This window comes from Barbatula barbatula (genome assembly GCF_947034865.1).
Source record: "Barbatula barbatula genome assembly, chromosome: 17".
Taxonomy (NCBI): domain Eukaryota; kingdom Metazoa; phylum Chordata; class Actinopteri; order Cypriniformes; family Nemacheilidae; genus Barbatula; species Barbatula barbatula.
The window spans coordinates 15,125,723-15,146,962 of record NC_136780.1 but is presented as its reverse complement, the minus strand read 5'-3'; the positions used below and the strand labels follow the sequence as shown (position 1 = coordinate 15,146,962).

General features: G+C 42.0%; 1 protein-coding gene across 1 annotated transcript; it reads left to right on the top strand.

Annotated features, from left to right (window-relative positions):
- Positions 1–1,912: 1,912 nt before the first annotated feature.
- Positions 1,913–13,761, top strand: LOC306906699 (uncharacterized protein; the record flags this gene model as incomplete). The annotated part of the gene is made up of 7 exons (XM_079478299.1): positions 1,913–2,100; positions 2,250–2,452; positions 4,911–5,017; positions 7,350–7,556; positions 7,638–7,800; positions 7,890–8,102; positions 11,633–13,761. 7 exons carry the CDS (start codon positions 1,913–1,915, stop codon positions 12,184–12,186), a joined length of 1,635 nt encoding a protein of 544 aa, XP_079334425.1. The 3' UTR covers positions 12,187–13,761.
- Between the last annotated feature and the right edge of the window lie 7,479 nt (positions 13,762–21,240).

Here is a 21,240-nt window from a genome sequence, read left to right as displayed (position 1 = left end):
CAAAGGTTTTCGTGAGACACTTTCCTATTAATGATCGAGAGAAATAAGATGATTGATATTATTTAGAAACTGGCTTTGGCGAATAGAGAAGCTGCGTGCTACAGTTGTTGCAAGGAAACACACAGATATTGATTTCTGCATGACAGTACGACACACGTTTTGTTTTTTTGCCGGTTAAAATGTGCGACTGCGTGATTTTGGTTACTAAGTTGGATATAGATCCCTTTTTGCAGTGCCACGGTAACAAAACTTTACTAAATAAAATAAAGACACACGGGGAAGCGAAAACCGTGAAAGATCAAAACTTCAAAACAAATGCAAAACATAGACTTCCCACAAGGGGGCAAAACAGGAATAACTAAACTTGACACAAGGCAGGAACTAGACAAGGTATACAGGGAAAAGTAAAACCAGAGTAATGCACATCGACCAAACCAAATGAAACCGCACAGGACAGCAAACGCAAGGGCAGTAAAAGGGATAGTTACAACAGGCTGGTGTGGGAAAAAACACTGGGGAAGCGGAGTCAAAGAGAGGGCGGGAGAGCACATGGCCATCATAACAAGCAATGACCATGTGCTTCCACACAAAACATGTGGGACTGTCACGACAGTTAAAGCTCATATTTTGTATCTTTCCTTAAAGGCAATTTGAATAAAAGAGCTCTATGTGTAATGAGCAAAGACCTGAACCAGATGCGATGAGACCATGTTTTCCAGTTTCTGCATGTGGAATTATAAAACCAAATGAAGACACTTAATTCAAGGAGAAGTTGATGAAGTGCTAAAAGAAAGAGTAGAGAATAAAAAATATAATCTTAATATCAAGACTTTGATCAAAAATTTATACATTTACCTTCCTTGACCGGCACCTCATATGTTGTGCGTTAGCTCCTACACATTTTATTACATTTTATAACCAATAAGACACAAATGAATCCTATTGGAATAATGCTTGCACGGATTGTAATTACACTTTGTAGTCTGGAGGTTATCTGAGAGCTGTGGCTTGATCTCAGTGACAGGCCGCTCATTTGAGTAAACTAAGCTGTCTTACGTCATTCATTTTCGAAACCCTTCAGATGTTTCGCCACTAAGGGGTGTTGATCTAAAAGTGAACCGGTGAACCATGTTTACTATGGTTTTCTCTGGATGAGTTGTTAATCACCTCATGTGAAGTCTAGCCAAATTTAAAAAGGCCATATGTTGTGTTATTGAACAGACAAAAATATATCATTTTGCATTTACCATATACATTGAAAAAATGAGTGGAGGAAAAATTATACAGGACCATTTTGAGAACATATTTGTGAGGTGTTGGAGTATAATATTCGACCCATTCACACACGCTATTATAATTAAATAAAGACATTTAGACTGCTTACATACATTATTCATTTATATTTTATTTTAGCAAGTGCAAAAGACATTAATGAGGCTTCAGTGGACATGATCGAAGATTCACACCCGAAGAATATGGTTGAGAAAACAATAAAATCATTAAAGAAAAGATAATGCAGAAGGTGAAGAGTTGTGCCATTGAAAGAAAATCTTCCAAAAGTGATATTCTGTGTTAACGCATCCAAACAACTTACATTCTTAAATATAAAATTAATAATGGTAGTTCAGCCTTGGATTTATTCTTGTCAAAGTTTCATTCATGTCAAACATAGCTGTTTTCCATTTATGTGTTAGATTAATGAATAAAATCTATGAATATTTTTTTTATTATTTCTGAATTTCCTTTACCAGACTCGGAATAACACTAGGCTACTTTACTTTGCAAGCTTTAAAGACTTTAATGCTATGATAAGGCTAAAAACTGAAACACGGAATACTGTTTAATGGCATGTTATGATTCATTATTTGGAGAAAATTGACTTTTAAGAAAACGTTTGCAATGTGTGGTAAAAATGAGTGACCTGCGATCAGGATGCTTTAGCTACCAGCAGGTGGCGCCAGCACAATGTGTTCTGAACGTTTCGAAGCAGCTGCGCTGTGGGTTGTTGTCGGTAGATGGCGGTACTGCAGCGTTTAGTGTGAATTTCGATGGAGAGAAGAAGGATTTTGGACGCAGGATTCAGCGGCTGCTGCTTCTAACGTAAACAAATCAACTTCCTAGAATAAACGCTTGTCTTCTATATCGCAAACGATCTGTGAAGTAGCTTTTGACACTCGGATAAACTCTCTCATAAAGCCTCGACTGTCTTTACCCACAATGAAGATTAAGCGACATTTGCTCTCGCACAGTTCCATAAAAAGCGAAGCGGATGAGAAGGGTGCTGAAGCTAACAGCGTCTCCGACATCCACTGCGTCGTCGAGCTGGTGGAGGATGAAAACGGGGGCGATGAAGGCGACGTGGATTTGGGTATATTTGCTCCTGTTGAGTCCTCCGAGTGTGAGGAAGATGATGAAGAGGAACGCTCCCGGAGAACAAACAACGGAGAACGAGGTTTGAATGGTTGAGAATGCAAAACATTTGAACTAATAAAAGGATGTATGTATGCTGGAAATGACATTGCATAACAAAGTTTTTCAGAACTTTTTATTTGCTTTCATTTGGTTTTTAGTGTATGTACTATTCCAGAGATTTCCCGACTTTTGATGTTACAAAAGTCACGTTTTAAGAGCCAGCAGGTCTCGACACGCTTATGAATGCTTTGTATGGGCAAGTTAGAGGGAATTTTACTTGCCCGACCGGACAACTTGAAGAAAACTTGAAGAAAAGGCCTGTGCTAGGAATAATAAGAATATGTGCATTAGACAGAGCTCTGTGTTTTTATGAATTGCTTTTGTGTGACAATAATCAATGGCGAACCGCATTGAGATGCTGAAATGTGAACAAGACATTGCGTGAAACGCTAGGGGAACCCCTTCTCTAAACCTTATTGGATAACGCCAGTAGAAATTAAACTGTAACAGGGAAATGTGGTCCAAGACGGCGCTTTGGGGGGGATCGCCACCCCGTCTGGACCACATAACCCCCAGTTCACCCCCGTGTGAAGCAGCACTAGTGCGAGGGTTTCGAAAAAATGCGAGTCTATTTTTGCTGCACTGCTCAAGCTCAGTTAAAGTGACAGTACACTTTAAGATGGACAAAATTAATTTGGGCAGTTTATTGTTTACCATTTACGTGGGTGTTGCACACTTGCTAACATAAGTTTAAGTGTATCACGTGTACAACTGTTTAAACTTAGAGAACAAATGCATGCTGTATGGTTGGTTTGCTCCCCTTGCACATTTGCTGTACAAAAGCTTCCGGTGTGAATACCCTCCCGAATCTGTAGGCGCAGTGATGATGTAGTTACATTGATGGCGCTGCTCTCGCTCTGCTCACGCATGCAGTGTGAACTGGGGGTTACGACTGAACGTTACAGTGCAACGGTCTGTGTGCGCGAACACGACTGTTTATTCAATGTCTCGTTCCCTCCTCTAGGGGAAACGAGGTTACGAGCGTAACCGGAGATGTTCCCTTTCGAGAGAGGTCTCTCAACATTGCGTGAAACACTAGGGGAACCATATGAATAAACGCCGTGAGTGTAGCACAGAGCGTAACCCATCGCTCTCCCAACATAATCGCATGGCAAGTGTGAGGGAAACCCCCCTCAGCCAATCAGCCAGCATTAAGCCCATTGCAAGTTTAGAATCAGTGCATTCTCTGTCTACCTTCCGATAAGTTCAGAGTAAGCTTGAAAGGAGCTGCATGCAAATAAAGTTCATTCTCATATATTTCTTATGTTCCGTTCAAATTTGTTATAGCTGTAAACCGCTAATTTGACAGGTAAATGACACCACACCTCTTCTGCATTGTAAACTCTTGTACGAGCCTGCTTTTTTTGCAGAATGCATAACATCTACACTTATTTCTTTCGGATCCAGAGACGACCTCTACCTCCACTAGTATAGTCGTTGTGCCATTAACCGGGGTCAGTCATCTCATTGAAGTCTTAACAAAAACTAAGGTTCAGGACAAGTAAATGTTTAACTGTCCATCTAGCAGTAAAATGAAAATATATAATGCTGCAAATCCCTTTAAATAATCATACAATCTATATGATTAACAATAATAATACACAGAAAAGTATCTATGTGCAACAATAACTTGCATAATAGTGCTTATGTAATGTCGTGCCATAACATTGCTGTGACGATAATATTCTATTTGATTAGCTCTGTTTACACATTTAGTATTTGGGGGTCCCATCTCCATGCATCTCTCATCTAAGGGGTCCTTGCCCCAAAAAACGTTGAAGACCCCGGTCTTTAGATTCAAGATTCTTTATTATTGTCACTGTACTCGAGTACACCGAAAGTACAGCAATCCATACAGTGCAATATTCTAATACGGCTGGTAGACCGTATTTCTTTTTTCCTTTCTGGTTTTAGGTCTACATAAATTGAAGTACTATTTTCTAAGCAATAGTAAAAAGTAATCTTTTTTTATTATATGTACTATGTTTTATAATTTTACTACCACATTCACTTCAATTTACTAAAGTAAGTTAATATACTACATGGCAGAATTATAAAAAAATTGTGTTAAGGCTTGTTCTCAAATAAAGGACTTTTATTTTGACGGGTTGAGCCTAATAACATCTTTAGAGTGACGACTAAGAGAGTAAAGTGAGGACATTTTGGCCGGTCCTCACATTCTGAGACCCCTTTAAAGGGCTGTTTAGGGTCAAGACCTGGTTTTAGGGTTAAGGTTATAATAAGGTTTATGTTAGGGTTAGGGTTATGTACTCAGTTCTGATGGTTAGGGTAAACTGCTAGAGATTGCATTGCGTCAATGTATGTCCTCATAAAGATAGCTGTACAAACGTGTGTGTGTTTGTTTATGCGTGCAATCTTAATATATTTTACATTTCATATTTAAATGCAATGACATTCATCCCCAGTTTCTGTCACAGATAACAGTGAAGATGTTGATCCCTCTGAGGAGCCTTCCAGAAGTTTTCGAGGATGTCGTAAGAGGAAATCGAATGTTTTAGCAGAGCAGTGTAGTGAGTCAGACAAGGTATGTGTGTACACTGTTCAGATGTGATATCATCTTGGAAACTATGTATAACTTGATATTGTGAAAGACAGTCCACTGGCCCAACGACGGAATCCAATGGCGTGGTTGAAGGGAGATTGTGTTCTGCTTCTCCTCTGTGTTTCTACGTGAAGTTATTTAAAACGGAATTGTTACAATTTGGTTCAACTGACATTAATTCAATTATATTTTATTTATATAGCGCTTTTCAAAATGTGCATTGTTCCAAAGCAGCTTTACAGGGGAAAATAAGAAAACCGAAAAACACATCTTTAATCTAGATTTAAATTGGGCGAGTGTGTCTGATCCTCAAATAGTGTCAAGAAGGCTATTCCAGAGTTTAGGTGCTACTAAACCCCCTAAGACCCCCTTTGGTGAATTCAGTTATTCTAGGTGTTATCAAAAGTCCTGCGTTTTGAGATCTTAGAGACCGTGACGGTTTGTAGTGTGATAGAAGCTCTGTTAAGTAGGTAGGGGCAAAACCCTTCAAGGCTTTATAAGTGATTAAAATAACTTTAAAGTCAATACGATACTTAATGTGTAGCCAGTGAAGGGTTGATAACATTCTGGTTTTGTGATCGTATTTTCTGGACCTGGTTGAAACTCTGGCAGCATTCTGAACTAACTGTAGTTTTTTTATTGATGATGCAGGACAACCGCTTAGTAGTGCATTGCAGTGGTCAAGTCTTGAGGTCACAAATGCATGAATAAACTTCTCTGCATCAGCAACACATGGTATATTTCATAATTTGGCAACATTTCTTAGGTGGAAAAAGGCTGTTTTTGTGACATTTGAGATGTGCTTTTGAAATGACAGGTTGCTGTCTAATATAACACCTAGATATTTTACTGTATTTGTTGGAGTAACAGTACATCCTTCACTTGCAGTTTATAATCAGAAACATTCGGTTTGCGTGTCTTTGGTCCGATAAGTACAATTTCTGTTTTATTTGAATTCAAAAGAAGGAAATTACAATTCATCCAATGTTTTGTATCTTCGATGCACTCTGCTAATTTGGAAAGCTGGGAGGAATCATCTGGTCTTGATGAGATATATAGCTGGTTATCATCTGCATAGCAATGGAAGCTAATCCCATGTTTTTAATAATCTTTCCAAGGGGCAGCATGTATATGGAGAATAGCAAGGGTCCTAAAACCGATCCCTGAGGTAATCCATAATTAACCACATTACTCTGTGGTTGAGACAGATCTGACTTCAACTTTAATATAATATAGTATAAGTTATATGACATTTCCAATTTATCTATTGATCTTAGTTCATTTTATCTGTTAATCTTTATACATTTATTAATAGTTATCCTTTCGTTTGGGACCTGAACTCGCTCAGAGTCTCACACTGGACGAGTATGTGGATCTCACGATCACAAAACTGTCAGTTCTGATCTTTCGTCAGAGGTTGCTGGGTAAACTAATATCATCAAGTCTGGTCGCCCCATGCTTGCTCAGTAACATAACAATAGTTATTTTAGTCACGATCATGCAACTTGCGGCCTGGTACATGTGAGATTTTGTAAATGTGTTTTTTAATTTTGTAGTTTAAATCCAAAACGGCTATCCTGACATAATTGATTTTGCGGTAACAAAACAGGTTCCTTTTAATCTACCCTTTAATAACAGACTCTGAAGAATTCTTAACAAATTAATAATAACAATGTATTATGCCAGTCAGGTACAACATCAATTAAAATCATAGAATGTCCATACAAAGACAATTCTAACTTTAAAGACAGAGATGATCAACATAGTATAAGAATAAAATAAAACCACAAAGTTACTCATACCTGGCCAAATCGAGACACACAGTTGTAGTGTGGGAAGTTCTGGTTACGGATGCTCCCTGGGCCTTTTACCAACGCACCTTATATACCCAGATGTAAAAAAAAAGAGGAGTGCAGGCAATGTCCTTAAGTTAAAAAGCTCTAATACACTCTTTGTTAGGTTTGAAGGAAATAGTCCCTTTTACCCATTGCACCATGAACTTTAAAACAATACCAAACATGATGAAAAAATCTTCCTAACATTCCAATAAATTATATACACAGTATTGAATATGTAAGCACATTTCCAATGGTCATGGCCTGAAGAGAGTGAGGGGAGGGGAGAGGTGTGATAAGACGGCTGCCTTACAAAATCTTTAATATTGACCAATACTAAAAGATTGAAATATCAGTGAATAAATTCTAACTTTGATGTTCTTAATCAATTGTTAAGATGTGATATTTGTTTGATTTTTAAAAAGTATTCACCTTAGGCCGACGTCACATCATGCAACATGTCTTCTCTTGCGCTTTAGAAAATGGAATCAGACAAAGTGAGCCGGAAAAAGTGCATCAAATGTAACATGGCCATTGGTGTTGCCACAAAGGTTTGCAAGGCATGTGGGGAGGAACAACCAATGAAACGAAAGCTTCAGAAAAAGAAAAACAAATATGATGAACGGGCCAGTGCTCTGATGGAGAATGGGAATTTAACCAATCTACTTGATGAAACAAATCTCCTGGTAAAACAGAAAATTATTTATTATTTTATAATTTTTCGACTCAAGATTATTTTATGATGTAGTGGTGTTTGACTCTTTCAGCTTCACAAGTGGCAGCTGCTGGGCATGTACCCGCTCTTCCTGGTGGGGGGGAAGAGCCGGTCTAAGACTGTGACCCAGTACCTGTGTCCAATCAAATTTAAACACCCCCAGTATAAGGAGGCACAGGACACTATGCGTCAGATTTTTGTCCGGCTTATAAATGGTAAAGCTATTGAATATTATCTGCACATATTGTATGCAAACTATGTGTTTTAAATGATAAACACTTACATTATTGTTTTTCATTATTAGCCCAACAAATGGCGCCTGAGCCAACTGTTACCAAAGCTCCGGCCCAACCACCAGGCCCCCCGCTATTACTGATCCAGCCTCAGACGACCCCTCAACCAGTGATCCCCTCTTTGATCGAACAGCCTGTACCTGTCTTTCAGTCTCTTGTCCATCCACTGGCTACCCAGCTACCAGTCACCCAGTCTCTCTGCTCTACACCTCCCACTGTCAAAGGTATGTTGTTCACCGAACAACAAGAATAATGTTTCATGTTAAAGGAGGCTCAGTTTGGACACAGTATACACTGTTCTTAGGCAGTGAAGGAGAACTGAAGGCGTTCTTATTGCTACAGCACTGTGTCGCTTTAGTCCACTGTATATAATAACACTTGTCGTGTTTTGGAGTCTGTCATTTAAAAGAGGCAGGGGGGAAACCTCATATATCCAAATTCAGTGTTACAATGTAAATCAACTCTGTTGGTCCCCTGTATATCTGTCTGTGGATTTTTATAATTATTTAACCAATGAAAAGTATTAAAAATGGGTACAGGACTAACCTTGCAACTCCATCAGAAGGTCTGCCAAACATTGTAACTCTGCATCTCTAATTTGCATGGAAGTGCCGGAAACGGTTGAGCACAAGGTAAAATGGGTTCTTGGGTTATTGTTATCAAATAAGCCGCAGGTGGGTGCAAAATCTAAGTCAACATCTGTGATGTATACATGGAGTAGCTAAGTTGGTATTTGGCTGTTCGCATTTTTTTTATCTAACTGATTCTGATGTGGACTGGTCACAAGTTCTGGCTTGCCGATAGAGGGGGATAAGGCTCCACTCTCATTGTGATTGACACACGTGAAATAACAACCATGAAATCATTTATATTAGGGGTGTAATACCCTGCGTCCCAATGTGCATCCAATCCGTTCTAAGTAGTATTCAAAAGTAGAATAGTATGTCCCAAAGAAAAGCAGTATGTTGAAAGGAGTATTCCAATGACTACTGGATTGTCGAAGTGCAGTATGATGTACACTCTAATGGCTGATTTTACACACAACTCATCGCGATGTAGGCGGAGTTTAGTAAACTAAATTAACAAATGTAAGTATACAGTAAACATTACATTAAATAATGAATGAATAAATACCTTAATGAAACGAAGAGCTGTATTTTGATGTGAGTGACAGTTATTAGCCACAATGTTGTCTAGACAACAACGGCCATTTCCTGTTAGTATGTGCCAGTGTGTGCAATCTATTCCAACACAAAAACAGTGCCTACTATTAGGGCATATAATAAATAAATGTCCCGCTCTTTCTCCTTCACAACTCCTTGTTGGTGGAACATTCTTCCTAACTCAGTCCGATCAATCAGATCTCTCACAACCTTAAAAAAAAAAAACTTAAAACACATCTCTTCTGTGAATACTTGACAGACAAATGAATGAAGAAAAACCAACCCTCTCTCTTTCTCTTAACAGGTATTGTTCTGGCTTTTGTTGAAACTATTAACTTGGTATTAGCACCTTTTGTATTATTGTTATTTTGGCTACACAGCCTTATTCAAGCCTAAGAACCTGTATAGCACCATTTTTCCTTGCAAATTAAATCATCATTCCTCTGCCCTACTCCCTGGGAAGGGCAATAAAACTGTTTGCGAATAAACATATATTTTAGAAAGTTTTAACTACAGTTAGGTCCATACATATTTGGACAGAAGCAATTTTATTTTTGTTGTGTATCAAATTGTATTAGTTACAGTTTTATAATGGATAGTCAGTTTATTTTAGAGTGTATTCACATCCAGATTAGCTGAAGGCTTTAGGAATTACAGCTCTTTAATATGAAGCTCCTTCATTTTAAGTAATTGGACAGTTGAATCAAAAGCTGTTTTATTCACAGGTTTCCTTAAATAATTTCTTCATAAATGAAGCATGTTAAAGGTCTGGAGTTGATTCTACGTATGGCGTTTGCATTTGGAAGCTGTTGCTGTGAACCCACATCATGGGGTTCAGGGAGATCTCCATGCAAGTAAAACAGACTATAGTTACATTTCAAGAACACAACAAGTCACACAGATAGATGCCAGGAACATTTAAAGCATCAAGAGTCAACAATTTGGTACATTCTGTGAAACAAACACACCACAACAATATATTCCGGGCGTCCATATGAGATAAAAATGGTGGATGATGACATTATCCTCTCCATGATAAAGAAAACCTTCACAACATCCAGACAAAAGGAATTGTTCACTTTCAACATACATTTTCATGATAATTTACTCACCTCTGTTGTCATCCAAGATGTTTATGTATTTCTTTAGTCGAAAAGAAATTAAGGTTTTTGATGAAAACATTCCAGGATTATACTCCACATAGTGGACTTCAATGGACTCCAAACGGTTGAAGGTCAAAATTACAGTTTCAGTGCAGCGTCTAAGGGCATTACACGATACCAGACGATCTGTGATTTAAAAAAAAGGGGGAGCTTCATATTAAAGAGCTGTAATTCCTAAAGCATTCAGCCAATCTGGATGTGAAATAAAGCTGAGAGTGTGCCCTTTCAGACAATAATCATTATACAACTGTAACTCGAATACACATTGATAAACACCTAAAATAACAAAAAAAGTGTTTTTTTGTACAAATATTTATGGACCAACTGTATTTTAGTGTTTATATATTAAATGCCATATTTAAAAAAAAAAAAAAAATATTTGCAAACTGTTTTATGCCTAAGGTATGCCATCAAAACAGCAACATCTGCTGATGGACACCATCCTGCGTGTCACGGCAACATGCCAGCGGAAGATAACAAGGAAATTACGTTGCTCCCTTTGCAAAGTGCCTTCCAAACGTGTGCATAATGGCACACACATGCCCTGTTCACTCCAAAGTCTAAACTCCAAGGGATCTGCCCTTCGAAGGGAGTAGGGCATAGGAATGATGACTTCATATGGAATTTTACCTGTGATGGTTTGGTACGAATACAGGTACCGTTACAGTCCTAATTTATATACATTTACTTTTTGAGATATGATATGATATACAGTAATCTGTTTGAAATATATGCTTGGCCTATATGTCTTCCGTGCTTGTCTTCATGTCCCAAACTCATCTTTTGGACGCTAAAGAAATTGCCCCCTGCAGGCGGGTCCATGTACCAAAATCAGCCAATTACTGATTCAAGAAATCAGACATATTCGAGTTACGGCATTTCATTTAACCAAAAGACTTTGAGAAGGGTTTAATATTTATCGCCCCCAGGCAATTGTGATTGCATTTACAGTTTAATGTGGCGCTTCTGCTCTTCTTTTGAGAGATGTTCTGTAAGTGAGAATATGGCCATCAAACACATTTATAATAAGGTAAAAACAATTTTATCCACATGATTCTGTGGGACACTGTGGTGTTCAAAACGTTTATAAAATCTGGTAGTGTGTGTGATCCTCAGCCAGTGTATGAAGGACAGTTTTTCTCTGCAAAAAGTCTGTAAGTGTGTGATGCCTAGTTTTTGAAAATCTGTTCATTAATCCTTCAGTTTAAGTGGGCTCTTGAAAAAAACTTGAAAATAAACCAGAATATTCAAAATACCGCAAAAGAACAATCGAAAAACCACCATTAAAATGCAACTATAGCTGTACAACCCAAAATCCTCCCCATCCCATCATATGGAAATATACATGGAGGCTACTGTTTTTAATGCAGTGCTGCATGGAACAGTTGATGTTAGTTCACATACTAATGTTTTTTTTGTTTTTTTAAGATTCCCATGATGGGACTGATGATGTTACAGTTGGAAGAAGAAAGAGCATGCCAGAAACTAATAACAAATATGTGCAACAAATGAGAAGAATGATGGGACAGTCCTACGTTGGGTTTAGCAAGAAAGAAATGGTTGAGAAGCAGCCCCGGGTGATGGGAGCGAGATGTCAGTCAGCCGCATGTGTGAAGTCCTCTAAGCATCACTGCAGTTCCATTGAAGAGGCAGACAGGGAGATCCTTTTTAAATGCTTTTGGGAGTACATGAACTGGAAGGAGAAACAATTGTACGTGCGCAGTTTGGTAGACGCCATCCCAGTACAGAGGAGAAGGGGGCTGTCTTCAAGAAGGTCATCTACTTATGTTTTCTCTTTGGAAGTCGGTGGACGGAAACGGAGAGTTTGCAAGAGAATGTTTTTAGCAACGCTTGGAATTGGGGAATGGTCTGTTCTTAACTGGGTGCAAGGCACAGAAAATACACTGCAGAATGCAGCGTCATGTCACAGAGGTGAAGATACTGAGTTCATGAGTTCTCTACAGGAGTTTCCTCGTGGTTGAAATGCACTACACAACTGCTGACAATGTTAAAGAATCAGGAAACATGCTTTGAGGATCACACGCTCACCGACCGCATCGCCCAGAAACGTGCTCGAAAGGAAAAACATGTAGAGCATATTTGGATGCAGTCTCGGTTGGGTAGACATCAACGCATGAGTTCATTTTATAATCCTCTTTTGTGTTCTACTTCGATGGCCAGAGGACGATTTAAAAAAAACTTTTTGGGGGGTACTCTGGATTTAATGATGTTCAACCAGTTTTCTTATTTCCTAAGTGGTGGTTTGGGCCTAAGATCTCCATCCAAAAGTGATATGCTCATTTAACCTGCTTTATTGACTTCAAGAATTTGAAGCTGGATTCGTAGGAAGCATTATAAAGACATCAACCATGGTTGCAAAAATCGACTTGATAGTAGTATTATTGTAATTGTTGTACATATTGTTAAATAAATATTTAACTTCTTGATCTTCTTGCTAATAATAAATCACACAGCATGTTTGTCTTTGTGTTTTTGATATCACTGTGCTGTGTTTAGCGATGATGTGTTTTGTGGCCAGAGCCTACCCGCTGACAGTAAGCTACAGATCTACATTAGCAGTCGGATGTAAGCATCTGAAATACTTATATGAACATTTTATTGGTTTTCTGGAAGGAGACAAATGTAGTGTCTCACCACTAATAAGAAACCTTAGTAAAAGGGTTTATGCTTCCTTAGGTCAAAGATGGGTCAAGGTGGTTAGAGAGTTGGCCTTGTGATCAGAAGGTTGCCGGGTCGAATCTCAGTGCCAGCAGGTCATGACTGAAGGGCCCTTGAGCAAGGCACCTTACCCCTGATTGCTCTGCAGTAATGTGCCACTGTAGAGAACTACTTGTAAGTCGCTTTGGATAAAAGCGTCTGCCAAATGAATAAATGTAATAAAATAAGATAAATATCGTTTCTGAGGAAAGATACAGGTTTGTTATGAAAATGTATGAACGTCGAGTTCCAGTTTAGTCTTGGGGTTAACATCTAACAAAACCCTTTGGAGTCAGCCACAGAGTCAACAAACAAAACACAAACTGTCCATAAGCAGAAAATATTCACTTTTGTTATACTTAAACTTATTGAGTTTAATGTGTTCTCCTTATATGAATTGTTAAGAAAAAGAAGCATACAAAAATTTAGTTGTTAAAGGTGTTCTTTGGTAGTCTTATTTAATTAACACTGCATATAGGAATTTATTGTGTGTCTGATATTTGACCTGTGTTTTGACTTCCATAACCTTTTATGTTTTACTTATAGTCATTTTTTCTTGTACAGCTGCTTTATAACAATGAAAATTGTAAAAAGCGCTATATAAATAAAGCTGACTTGACTTGACTTGACTTGAATACAGTGCACTTTACAATTTGTGTTGAAGGAGAGTTTATATATTGTGGTGATCCACAAGGAAAGAGACATTCACCAAGGGACTGTGCCTTTAAGGGGGTGTGTTTTGTGTTGTTATTGAAGTTCCGGGTTTACCGGTGTGTAGCAGTTTTACTCTGACTCGCTGTTCGTTTATTGTTTTAAGTGGAGTAAAGTTGACTCGACGCATCTCCGTCTCCTGTCTCCTTATTTATCACACTCCACAATTGGTGACCCCTGATGCGAGTTGGATACGGCGGAATTATGTCCCACAACGACGGCAGTGAAAACGCCGCGGCTAGCGGCTCGGCTAATGGCGGTGTCGTATACGCTACCACCATCAAATTACCGGACTTTTGGCAGCAAAACCCACGGCCGTGGTTTCAGCACATCGAAGCACAGTTCCAGCTGAGAGGAATAACTCAGGACGTGACGAAGTATTTCCACGTAGTAGCGGCTTTAGATGCCTCGACGACGGCCAGAGCTATGGCGCTGTTAGAGGCACCTCCGGTTGACGGCAAGTACGACGCACTCAAAGCTTTCCTGTTGCAACTATTTGAACTGTCGGAGCTGGAAAAAGCGGATCGCCTGCTTTCCCTGAACGGCCTTGGCGACGGCAAGCCGTCCGAGTTGATGGAGAGAACGCTGGCTGTGCTGGGCACAGCGGATCCCTCATTCCTTTTCGCCCACATATTCCTGCGGCAGCTTCCAGCACCTGTGCGCACTGCGCTGGCCAGTTCCTCCCTCCCTTCCTCCAGAAACTACCGGGCGCTGGCTGTGGAGGCCGACAGGATTTTCCTCGCCAACCGGCAGCAGTTTGTCCATTCGCTGCTACCCCACCACCACACGTCTACCCCCTTTCCCCCCCCAGAGGACGACCCGGACACCGCAGCCGCTGTGACAGCTCGCCGACAGCGTGAGGATGGGTTGTGTTATTACCATTCTAGGTTTGGGGCCAAGGCCAAGCAGTGTCGCCAACCTTGCAGTTTTGCAGCCCAGGGAAAAGCCAGGGCCGGCGCTCATTAGCAGCTATGGGCGCTGGCCGTGACTGCAAGCTGCTATTCATCACCGACACCTTGTCTGGCCAGCGGCTGCTGGTCGACTCTGGGGCTCAGCGCAGCATATTGCCAGCAACGCCTGTGGACACTATGGCTGGCGGGCATGGCCCCCCGATGGACGCTGCTAACGGCACGCCTATTCGTACCTATGGCACGAGGTATGTGGAAGTGTGTTTTGGCGGGCGACGTTTCGGCTGGGATTTCGTCATGGCTGCCGTGTCTACGTCACTCCTGGGGGCAGATTTCCTCTGCGCTTACAGACTGTTGGTGGATGTTACAAACTGCCGCCTTATCGACGCCCTTTCTTTTGCTTCGTACCCCTGCACGCTGGGAGGGGTGGGGGCACTCTGTCTGGCGAATACACTTGCTACCGGGGACCCGTATCAACGCCTGCTTGCTGAGTTCCCTGACATTACCACGCCCACCTTTTCATCAGCGGTGGCTAAGCATGGCGTGGAGCATTACATCACCACAGTTGGCCCCCCAGTCTATGCACGAGCACGGCGCCTCGACTCTGCCAAGCTTGCGATCGCCAGGGAGGAGTTCACTACCATGGAGCACCTCGGCATCGTGCGCCGCTCCAACAGCCCGTGGGCCTCCCCCCTACACATGGTGAGCAAGGCTGCTGGTGGTTGGCGTCCCTGTGGCGATTTCCGTCGCCTGAACAATGCCACCACCCCCGACCGGTACCCTGTGCCACACATACAGGATTTCTCTGCCCACCTGGCCGGTGCCACTATCTTTTCAAAGGTTGACCTGGTGCGTGGTTACCATCAGGTGCCAGTCCACACGCAGGATGTCCCCAAGACAGCAGTCATCACCCCCTTTGGCCTTTTCGAATTCCTCCGGATGCCTTTCGGCCTCAAGGGTGCAGCGCAGACGTTTCAGCGCCTCATGGACTCTGTGTTGCGGGATATGCCGTTCCTATTTGTTTACCTGGACGACATTCTGGTGGCAAGCGCGTCCGTGGACGACCACCGGGCGCATCTTCGACAGCTGTTCGGCCGGCTGGAGGAGCACGGTCTCATCATCAACCCAGCCAAGTGCGAGTTTGGCCGGTCCTCCATCACCTTCCTCGGCCACTATGTCACCCCCCAGGGGGCCGTTCCCCTCCCTGCCAAGGTGGAAGCCGTCGCCAGTTTTCCATGCCCGCGCACAGTGAAGTCCCTGCAGGAGTTCCTGGGTATGGTGAACTTCTACAACCGTTTCCTCCCCCATGCGGCCCAACTTATGCGACCCTTGTACGCCGCCTTGCGGGGTGGGAGGCCTGCCGACGTGTTGGCTTGGTCCCCAGGGATGATGGAGGCTTTTGATGCTGCCAAAACCGCGCTGGCCAACGCTGCTCTGCTGGCGCATCCCTCTCCGACTGCCCCAGTTGCGCTTACTACAGACGCCTCTGATTATGCCGTGGGGGCTGTGTGTGAACAGTGGGTGGGCGGAGCCTGGCAGCCGCTGGCCTTTTTCAGCAGGAAGCTCCGTGACAACGAGAGGAAGTACAGTGCCTTCGACAGGGAGCTCCTGGGGCTTTTCCTCGCCACCCGTCATTTCCGTTTCCTGTTGGAGGGCCGGCGTTTCACGGCTTTCGTTGACCACAAACCACTGACGTTTGCTATGGCCAAGTCTTCTGAACCATGGTCTGGTCGACAACAGCGTCAGCTCTCTGCTATCTCGGAGTTCACGACTGACATTCAGCACGTGGCCGGTAAAGACAATTTTGTTGCCGACTGCCTCTCCCGGGCAGTTGCTGGGTCTGTCCACTTGGGCCTTGACTATGCTGCTATGGCTGCGGACCAGACTGCGGACTCAGAGGTGCAAGCCTACAGGACGACCCCTACAGCGTTGCTCCTGGAAGATGTGGTTTTTGACACTGCCAACTCTACACTCCTCTGCGACGTCTCTACTGGCCAACCACGCCCTATGGTACCTGCTGGCTGGAAGCGTAAGGTTTTTGATGCCATCCACGGCCTCTCCCACCCGGGGGTGAAGGCCTCTACTAGGCTGGTGGGGGCGAAGTTCGTTTGGCCGGGTCTGCGGAGGGATGTCAGGGCCTGGGCTGCTGCCTGTGTGGCGTGCCAGCGCGCGAAGGTAACTCGTCATACCAAGGCCCCCTTGGCGACCTTCAAAGTGCCAGAGCGGCGTTTTGATCATGTGCATGTGGACCTAGTGGGCCCACCTTCCCCCTCTCGTGGTTACACCTACCTCCTCACCGTTCCCCTGTCCTCCACTACCTCAGCTGACGTGGCTCGGGCGTTCGTTATGGCTTGGGTGGCCCGTTTCGGTACACCATCCGACCTCTCCTCGGATCGTGGTCCTCAGTTTACATCGGAGCTTTGGACGGCGGTCGCGGAGATCCTGGGGGTGAAAGTCCACCGTACCACGGCTTATAACCCACAGAGCAACGGCCTTTGCGAGCGTTTTCATCGGGACATGAAGGCCGCGTTACGGGCCAGCCTTACGGGTTGCGACTGGGCTGACCGCCTCCCCTGGGTGATGCTTGGCCTTCGCTCCGCCCCCAAGGAAGATCTTCAAGCCTCGTCCGCTGAGCTGGTGTATGGCCAGCCTCTGCGAGTTCCAGGGGAGTTTCTTCCAGATGCCACGGCCCCTTGGTCGGTGGCCTCTCATCGGGCTGTGTTCCGGGGCATTGCCGATGCCTTCGTGCCCATTCCTACGTCTCGCCATGGCCTCCCCCAGTCCTACGTCCCCAAGGATTTGCCCTCCGCCAAGTACGTTTTTATCTGCCACGATGGCCATCGTACCCCGCTGCGGCCCCCCTACGATGGGCCCTTCCGTGTCCTGGTGGGAGGGTCTAAGAACTTCATTGTGGATATGGGAGGTAGGCCTGAGCGGGTGGCTATAGACCGTCTCAAGCCTGCTCATGTGGATGTTGGCGAGCCCCTTCAGCTGGCCCAACCCCCTCGGCGAGGACGCCCCCCTGCGGCAGCCTCAGAACCGGCCCTGCCCCCTGCCTTACCCTCCCCGGTTAAGCGTAGCCGTTATGGCCGTTTGGTCCGCCCCCCGATACGCTGACTTTTCTAGGCACTGGTTGTTCTTGGTTTCGGGCCTATTCTGTCTGGTTTGTATGGGTGAATTCTGGGGGGGCCTGTGTGGTGATCCACAAGGAAAGAGACATTCACCAAGGGACTGTGCCTTTAAGGGGGTGTGTTTTGTGTTGTTATTGAAGTTCCGGGTTTACCGGTGTGTAGCAGTTTTACTCTGACTCGCTGTTCGTTTATTGTTTTAAGTGGAGTAAAGTTGACTCGACGCATCTCCGTCTCCTGTCTCCTTATTTATCACACTCCACAATATAAACAATAAAATCATTAATCATTATAACTTGTTTTTCTTTATCAAACTAGATAGAACGTCAATGCCCAGCAGTGGCAGATAATTTTATATAAAATTTGATTACATAAATGTTTAAGTTGAGATTTACAAGCTTGTTAATGCTACAATGTAAATGAAATACTGTTGTAAGAAAGCAATTTTTTTGTTAAAAAGTGTTTGCAAACCTAATCTTATTGTACTTTTGTTCATATAGCAGTATACTTTTAAGACAGAGGAGCCTCTTAAAGAAGAAGTTACAGAAGAAGTTATCTTGCTTTTTTGTAGGTGACCAAATACTTATTTTCCACCATAATTTGCAAATGAATTCTTTAAAAATCAGACAATGTCATTTTCTGGAATTTTTTCTCATTCTGTCTCTCATAGTTGAAGTGTACCCATGCTGAAAATTACAGGCCTCTCCTCTTTTTAAGTGGAAGAACTTGCACAATTGGTGTCTGACTAAATACATTTTTGCCCCACTGTATATAATAGCATTTATTTCTCTCAGATGAACAAGATGCCATGATCCCTCTAGAAATCTACAAAAATCTCAAAGTCCAGCACCAGAGGAAAATAACCGGCTAAAGGAGGAACTTTTGCAGCAGGACGTGCTTTTTCAGCTCAATCCGAATGGAAGCCCAACAAATGCTTTTCTTTACCGGTCTGAGCAGTCATTTTTGAGTGGTTGCTATCTAAATTGAAGGGCAGCGTGCCAGCGATATACAGCACATTGAGCCTGGAAGATCTGAGATGAGGTCATCGATTTAAGGTTTGCAGTAACAGAAGGCCACATTTCCAATATTTTGAGAAACAGAATCCGTATAATGGCACAGACATTAAATCCAATGATTAAATGGCCAACCAGGAGTGCAGTTCTCAATAAAATACCAAAATGTTTTCACAAGAAATATAGGCAGTGTCGGTGTATTATTGATTGCATTGAGGTTTGTATTGAAACACCGAGATGTATGATGGATCAAGCCCAGATGTGGTCAAATTATAAACATCACCATACCATTAACACCAGCAGGAGCGGTTTGTTTTTTGTCACCAGTCTGGGGTGGAAGTGTTTCTGTCAAAGAGATGGTATCAAATTAAGGATTCTTCGAACTGCTGGAACCAATGGATACAATTCTGGCCTTTCGAGGGTTTTCCATTAGAGAGGACCTTGTGGTATACCGAGCCACTCTTCATATTCCACATTTCAAAAAAGGCAACAAGCAGCTGTCTGGTTTCTGAAGCTGGTACACCAGGCAGACAAATGTAAGAATACATATGGAAAGAGTCATTGGCCGTTTAAAGTTCACCATTTTGACATCTGTTATTCCACGGAATCAGGAAGACATCCAGTGTGATATTGAGACAGTGTGTGGGGCATTAACTAATCTTTGCCGGACGTAGTGCCTAAAAATAGATGCACTGACAAGGAAAAATAGAAGCAAACTGCTTACAAGCTGAACGAAGACGGTGTTACGGATGGTACATTCCTTGAAGCGGGGAGAGTTCAAACGTACACAAGTAACAAGTTTCCTTCTTTACACATTCCTGTAACACGGCTGGATGTTTGAGGAAGCGGACGAGCCTCCAGGGCCGGGGTTACTTTTTATTTACCATCATCATGTTTTGATCTATACAGTGTAAAGCATACAGGATATTCGGTTGGGATAGATGTTGGTAGAGAAATGTAATTTTACACTGCCTACACAATTCTTCTTCAAGAGACTCCATACAAACACAGAAAACAGGAAATGACGTACTATTCCTGTGAGATTATCATTACCTGAGGTCCTTTTTTCCGGACCTTGTTAAAGGTAAAAGACATTGTAAAAAATGGAACTACAATGCTCATTTTGTAGATGGCATATTATTCAGATATTAATGGTGAATCAATGTTCATTTTTAACATTTTAATCTAATAGTCTTTTTTAATGTGCTTTTTTGTTAAAATGATACATGTGGTATGATAACTTATATGTATATACTGTAATGAAATAAAACTGTCTTGTTAGTCTTGGTTTGAAGATTTAAAATAGCAAGTTGAAATCAAATGTAAAGCCAATTCGATAATATACGTAAGGCAACATTATCTAATCGTTTCTTTCTACTGCACTGTGCCCATTTGAATTGCAGTAAAAAAAATTAATGATTTAATCTGTGCTGGTTGTACTTTCAAACCTGATCTCAGAGAATGTTTAGTGGAAAGCCAAAATTGTAATATGTTAAACCCACCCACATCTATGAGCTACCCACCCACATTGCTGTAACATGTGTATGATAGTATACGCACAATTTATACTTAAAGTCAAATGCTGCAACAGAACAGTTCCAACAGTCCGCAGGGGCAGTTGCAACATTTATCTTAATGTAATACAAACTATATTCTATAACATCATTTTGCCAGTTCTTTGCTTTATTTGTGAACAGACAGGCTCCTTAAAAAGTTAAACTGGCAAAACATTTTTTATGAAAATCAAGAAAAATGTACTGAAATACTGAAAGCACTTCTCTGAACTAAAGGGGTGTTTATGTGTGTGTGACTGTACAAAAGGACTAAATTGGAGAAACATTTCTGAGTAATGAGTAACAAACCAAATTTTGATTCATCTTTACAACACATTTGTACTACAAATAAAAAAACTAGTTGTAACTGCCCCTACAATGGCAGTCATAAAATTTGCCATATTATCTAGACACAATAACTTTGACACATGCAGGCTTTTCCCATTAGAGGCAAAGAAAACATTGATTTAAAGTAGGCTATATGAATGTTTCACAAAAACAGATTAGACAGTACAGGAAAAATTCAGCGCATGAATATACTGCAAATAATACAAACTAAGCATGTGCAGTATGAGCATCATGTTGCAACTGCTGTTGTAACCGTCCCCATATAAGCCCACACTAGTTTTAGGATATCGGTCTACAAAAATTCTAGGATGCCAATATTATCTTAGGCTATATATATATATCACATACTGTGTTTATATATATATATATATATATATATATATATATAGTATAAATATCTCATTCTGATTTGGGCAGGGTAAAGGCACAATGCTAAAATTCAAGATGTAAATGGTCAGTTTACGTTAAAGTGACCAGTTGTCCAGAGAATAATATAATTTAATAATGCTTATAACCAAACAGATCTCAACACCCATTGACTATCATAGTGTATGGGAGTCAACGGGGGGCAAGATCTGTTTGGTTATAAGCATTCTTCCAGGGACCTGTACCATGAAGCTGGTTTAGGTGGCTAGCCAGCTATGTTTCAGTTTAGTT